This window comes from Lagopus leucura, unplaced genomic scaffold (assembly GCF_019238085.1).
Source record: "Lagopus leucura isolate 7727_CA_CO unplaced genomic scaffold, USGS_WTPT01 Super-Scaffold_100008, whole genome shotgun sequence".
NCBI classification, from domain to species: Eukaryota; Metazoa; Chordata; class Aves; order Galliformes; family Phasianidae; genus Lagopus; species Lagopus leucura.
In genome coordinates, this window is record NW_024962265.1 from 35368408 (window position 1) to 35374607 (window position 6200).

General features: G+C 36.4%; 1 protein-coding gene across 1 annotated transcript in view; it reads left to right on the forward strand.

Annotated features, from left to right (window-relative positions):
- Positions 1-5876, forward strand: part of TRHDE (thyrotropin releasing hormone degrading enzyme) — a 213700-nt gene extending 207824 nt beyond the window's left edge. Inside the window, exons 18-19 of the mRNA XM_042872562.1 lie at positions 3447-3528; positions 4552-5876. Coding sequence (XP_042728496.1) covers positions 3447-3528; positions 4552-4695 — 226 coding nt within the window. The 3' untranslated portion in view covers positions 4696-5876. The remainder of the gene's footprint in view (positions 1-3446; positions 3529-4551) is intronic.
- Positions 5877-6200: the final 324 nt, after the last annotated feature.

Below are 6200 nucleotides of genomic sequence, written 5' to 3' on the forward strand. Positions count from 1 at the left end.
CAGCCTAGCTAACAGCTGTGGTATTAGGCATGGTCAGAGTTAGATGGTGTAGACAAATGGACTTAGAAAACAAAGTTCGATGCCAGATTTTTTTTTTTTTTTTTTTTTTAGTGTGTTTTAATTTTTGATAGCTTATCTGTGCTTAAAATTGTAATTTTACTTATCTCTCTTGGTAAGTATTGCTTTTTTTCTGAGCTCATAGCAATCAGCAAGGCCTCATTGAAAACCTTTTAATGGCCTTTTTTTTTTTTAATGAGAAAATAACAAAGTCTATCTCTTTGCCCAACACTGACTTTGTATTTCATAAAGAGTTTGATCTCCAAACACTGTTCAGAATCAACAAAAGGACTGTAGCAGTTGCCCTTCGCCCTGTGCATTTTTTTCTGTCAGGGACATCCAATGGTGTTTCTATAATTGCCGAAGGATTCAATGCAGTGGTGTGAAATGCTTCATACAAGCTGCACTTACACAGTGTTTATTGAAAATAACTTCAATTTGTAATTACAGATTAAAATCTTCCACGAAAGTATTTCAGAATGAGGAATTGTTCTAATGCTTTATTCCTTAAAATATCCAGTGAAACACATAATAAAATGCAGAATTAAGCTTCTGATTTAAGCTTGCTACACTACTACATTTTTAAAATGCAAGCTTTATTGCTGAATTATAGCTCAAGTGTACTCTGTCTCAAGACATTTTTTTCTACCATTATAATTAATCATTTAATTTTATGTAAAACTATAATACTCTGTAATAAACATTAATTTAATAAGGTGATATCTCTATGGTATTTTCCATTGAATTTACTAGAGGAGATGTTGATGTATGAGATAATAAGAAATAGCTGAGGGCAATAGAATTATGCTATAATGATATTTCCTTTAACTTTAAAACACCGCATATCTGGCTGTCATTCCAACTCTTTGATAATGTCATCCCTTCTTATTTATACATCATGCTTGTATTCACATTGCACGAAAGATATCAATAATGTCTGAAGTCTTTAAAAGCACTCGTTGCTTTTACATAGGCTACCTACAAATTAAGGTGCCCAGTCTTTGTGAGAAGTCAGTGGGAGTAAGTCTGTAAGGATTTAAATTCTGGAAAAGAGAACTGAAAACATTATGCTCAAGTTTCTATTACCTGAGCAATTGGACTTCTAAATTATTTTGATCATGCGTGCACATAGTGTCTGTGTGTGAAAATTGACAGCCACCTATAGGAATTCCTCCTTTCCTTCGTGAGTCATTTCTCAATTTTAGGTAATTTGTCAATAACTGGGAAACCATTTACATCTGTCCAAAGTAGATGGAATATGCTACTTCTCAGTTTCAGTTCAGACAAACACAGAGCCTTTACAATTGTAAGGAGTCAGAGGATCGCTTCTGCAGAAGTAAAGGAGCAGGTGGAGAGCCCCTGACTCGGGAGCTGAAATGCTTAAGGTTTTGCTTCTACAGTGCTGTTGTTTTTTTCATGAAAAGTAGAAAGACTGATATTTGCAAGATTTCTCACATACATGTGTGTATTTTTGTTTCACACTTGCAAGATGCCATTTTAGGCTGTAGCTTTACTGTAATTTTTACCATTAGAGCCCATTTTATAATTGCTATTAGTGACTGACTTTGTAACAAATATACATAATGGTCAGTTCTACATGAAGTTATAGTTTTCAGTGGAAGGAATTTTGCTACTTTTTGTTCACGCTGTGGATTCAGTAGAGAATTGAAGAAAAATAAAACCCCCCAAATGGTTTTTATGAGGTCACTTCTGTAAAGTGGATTGGTAACCTTGTCAAAAGACTCCATCAAAAGGAGGTTCCAATTTTCCAAGCAGTCAATTATGATTCTAAACTGAGAACCTAATAATAAAGGCTTTTCCTTTGTTAGGAAGCCTAAACTTGCTTAAAGGACCATGAAATCCATACTTCCCATAAGAGGTGTTTGCCTCTGGATGACTCCACACACTAGTGTGGCTGAGGTTTTAAAAAGAGACATGTACTTTCTGAAATATCCATGAGTAATTCAATTATTAGTGCTCATAGAATGGGATTTTTGATCCCTGCACCAGGGTTTCCCTTCACACAAGCTCAAGATAGAGAGAAACAAGGTATATGCCTTCCTCAAAACAGAAATTTCTCAAAAAATAGCATTTCCCTTCTCTCTCCCTCTCTTAATCCTCTCCCCATGCTGTCCCTTTCCCTTTCTCTCTTCCGTTTTGGAAGGACTGTCCGGCTTACAGTAGCCAGGTATGTAAGAGTAATTAATTTCAGGCTAATAGAAGCAGAACAGAAAGCTGTGACTGTGCTAGTTCATTTCATTTTGAACTTTGAATTCCTCAGTCATTTTGTAAAAGCAAGGTGTGAACTGAATTATTCCCTCAGAGAAACTTAATTGCAGTGAGGTCTATTGGCATTATTTCTGCATGTCTGACAGGAGAGCTGAATTCCATATCTTCAAAACAGTCATGTTCAAATTAGCTACATATTTCTTTGGATATATGTGCAGATAAAGATAAAGATAACTATTTGTGAAGTGCTTCTTGCTGTGCTGAATGACAGCTAACTTGAAAAGAATTGCTTTTGGTTTACAATGAAATTGCATACACCATACTGAAGACATTAGAAAAAAAAAAGAAAAAAAAAAAACAAAAACAAAAACAAAACAACAACCCACAGACTATTCCAACACATGATGCAAAACTTCAGGTGTAATACTGTTTGAGTTGCTTTGTTTGAGAAGCTGAAAAAAGCTTGTGGAGAACAAGATGGAAGGATAGTATTTGAATGGCCAGTTTCAAAGCAGCTGCCCACAGAATGCCATTGCTGATTGTTATTGAGCATCCTACCCAGCTACAAATCAGCTTTTAAATATTCATTGCCCAAACTTTTGAATTTTCATTGACAAGTTGATTCTTTGAAGATGCTACATGATAGCCCAGGGGATTATTTTAGCACTATTATTTTCTATCAACATTGTTTATTTTAATTATCTGGTACTGGAACAAGAGGATTTGATTCAGTTCACTTATCCAGTGGTTAATTGTAATGCAGGTGACATGGATAAATGGAAAACACATTTAGCTTCAGCACTTCAAAAGTCTTTTGTGATGGTAGAGCTAGGAGGGCTCCTCAGAATATTTCTCCATAGATGCTGTTCTTCTTCAATAGTGCTTGTATTTTGAGCTGCTTGGTGTCATGATGTGGAAGGCTGTTTTGTTAAACCTGGGATGTTTTCCCAATTTGGTCCTCTCCCTCCTTTGGAAATCTCATCTGTGGCTGGGGTTAAGCCCATTCTGCTTAATAGTGGCTGACTAAAAGTTATCTACTACTGTCTTGGATCTCCAGAATAGATCCCATGTCCTCTCCCTTGCGTAACAGAAGACTACTTTCTCAATTTCATCTGGCCTGTCTTTTGCACTGACTTCATGCGTCTTCTTTGCCCTTGCAGGTATGGAGAAGCATTATTTATGAATTCAAAGCTTATCAGTGGAGTCACAGAATTCCTTAATACCGAAGAAGAACTAAGAGAGGTAATTTTTGAATGACTTCCAGACCATGAGGCTGTTTTTATTTTAAGGATAAAGCAGGGCAGGAGCAAGAATGTGTTAGCAGCTGCTAAGGTCAGAGAAGCTGTAAAGGACTGTCTTTTTCACTTTTTAACCCATAGAAAAGCTGTTGAAAATAAGATTTAAATACACAAGGTGAATTTGGCATCATCAGGAAACAAAAGTTTACTAATTGTGAATAACAGTGGCTAAACCTACCTGATTGTGTACAAGTCAGTATAACTGGCAGTGTACTGTGCAGAACAGCCTTGCGGCTCTCACTTAAAAAGAACAGTAATTCAAAGCATACCAGTGCCATCAGCTATAATAGCCCAGAGGCTAGGATTATAATTTGAGTATACATGAGAACAGAGTAGAGACCTTTCCACTTTGTTGAAAAAAGATCAAAGTTTTATCATAAGGGAAAGAATCTGTTTCAGGCTTTCATCAAATGCACACTACTTGCTTTGTTGCCATTCGCTTCCCTCTGTAACCAGCCACTCCTTTTCTAAACAACCAATTTACATTATATCATCAAAAGGATTCTGCAAATCAATTTGGTAAATAAACACTTGAAAGAAATTTGGTATAAAATTTGGTTAAACCAAAGGACATCAAGGCTGCATTCTACTGACATTTACAGATAAATCTGGGTTAGAGTCTTTTACAGTGCTTCCAGCTAAGTTTTCTAGGTAAAAATATAAGTTCAGAGCGGACCAGCTGTCTATGCAGTGCAGCAACTGGGCTACAGGAGAGAAAGAGGAAATGGTGTTGTGATCCAACACTGACATGTCAATACCTTCCAGTGCCATTTGAAGCATTTACTTCATATATAATTGACAATCTACTGTCTTATTACATTTCCTATTAAATCCTTCTACGTGATAGTACATATACTTCAGTAGTGATTACATAGATTTGTCCTAAATGCTTGACTTGTTTATGTGAACTGGAAATCTTTGCTTTCTTTAGTTCTTGCAAATTTAACTTGTTAAATTGTATTTCCAGCTAAAGAACTTTATAAAGAGTTATGAGGAGGGAGCTGCTGCCTCTTTCTCTCGTGCTGTGGAAACAGTGGAAGCCAATGTGCGGTGGCAAAGACTTTATAAGGAAGAACTATTCCAGTGGTTAAGAAAATCCTTGACACACTAATCTGTCTTTCCAGCTGAACTTTTAACCAGAAGCACTACAAAAGGAAAAGAAGTTTAAGAAGTGATCAGCATTAAAATCATGAAGACAAGATCAAATTGCAGGGAGTTTTCTTTTTCCTTTTTTTTTAATTATGGGTTGTTTTGTTTGTTTGTTTATTTTTTACACCGGGCTGTTTTGAAACTGTCAATAAGCTTTTCAGAAGAAAAGGTCATGAGTGCTTGTGAAATCTGATCCTCAGTGTACACAACCAAACATGATATTAAGTGGTGCATGTAAATGTTGAAGAAAAACTAGCAAAGAAAAAACCCTTCGAAGACTATTTTGTGCATGCTTTTACCGTCTCTGCCTGTATTCTAGCATGCTTATGTATAAGAGCCACATTTTATATGTGAATTCCAGTTACGTCAAAGATGGGCATTGTACAAAGCACAAAGACTTCTCTACGACAATCAGTGTTGCAATGAACAAAAAGAAGGGAAGGAAGAGGAAATGCAGAAGGATTCCATCTTAGGGCAGTATGAGATATAAATTCAGCTTTCCCACTAGCTGCCAATTACTCCACCATTTAGACTGTCTTTTGATTGTCACAAAGGTGCCAGCTCATTTTTTGAGTTGCTAGTTGTTGTAGCTGCAGTTTCCATATTCCCGTATTTAAATTATCATCTTGGAGGGGAAGAGAGAGAGAGAAAATGAGAGAGAAGGACGTCATTCATTCATTCATGCGCTATAATTATAAATTTATTCACTGCTGATCAGTGAAACCGTGTAACTTTAGCTGTGAACATAGTCAGTTTCTATGAGGAGAACTTTGCATTGATTTTATAGAATCCATGAATCACTTCTTCTGAGCAAATTTACAAGGCAGAGATATTCATGATGGGTCACCTAACCTGTGCAGTAATAACTTACACAGCTGATAATGCACAAATATTGTAAGTCGACATAGGATTTAAATGGAAATTAGGAAAAGAGGAGAATATCTTCCATTCAAAGACACAAAATTAACCAACAGCTGTCTCCATGCAGTAGACCAGCCTCGGTAGTGGTTTACTAACAGACAAATCCTGTGCTCTATGTGGGCAGTGTCTTTGCAAATATGGGTTGTGCCATTTATGCCAACTTAGAAAACTGAAATATGGAGAAAGAAATGTGTGTGTATTCATATAGGATAGTACCACACAAACACGGTTTTTCTCTTTCCTTGTATTTCACATAGAAGTGTTCTAAATGGGTGATACTTTTCTTACTCGCTTGTTTCTTTTTTTCTCAGTTTTTAATTTGAGTGGTCAGTGATGAATTGGAAATTAGTTGCACAGTGCCCATCTGCACCATTGGTGCTATTTGATGAGGACAAAACTGATTCATCTTAGGGTCAAATGCTCTCCTCTCCGCCATGGAGGAAGATGAACAAGCAGAAAATTAATAAAACTACTGAGTCTACAGGAGGCAGGTTGCAGCAATTTCAGAGGGTGGTTATAGATGTATAAAAGTGTTTCTTTATCACA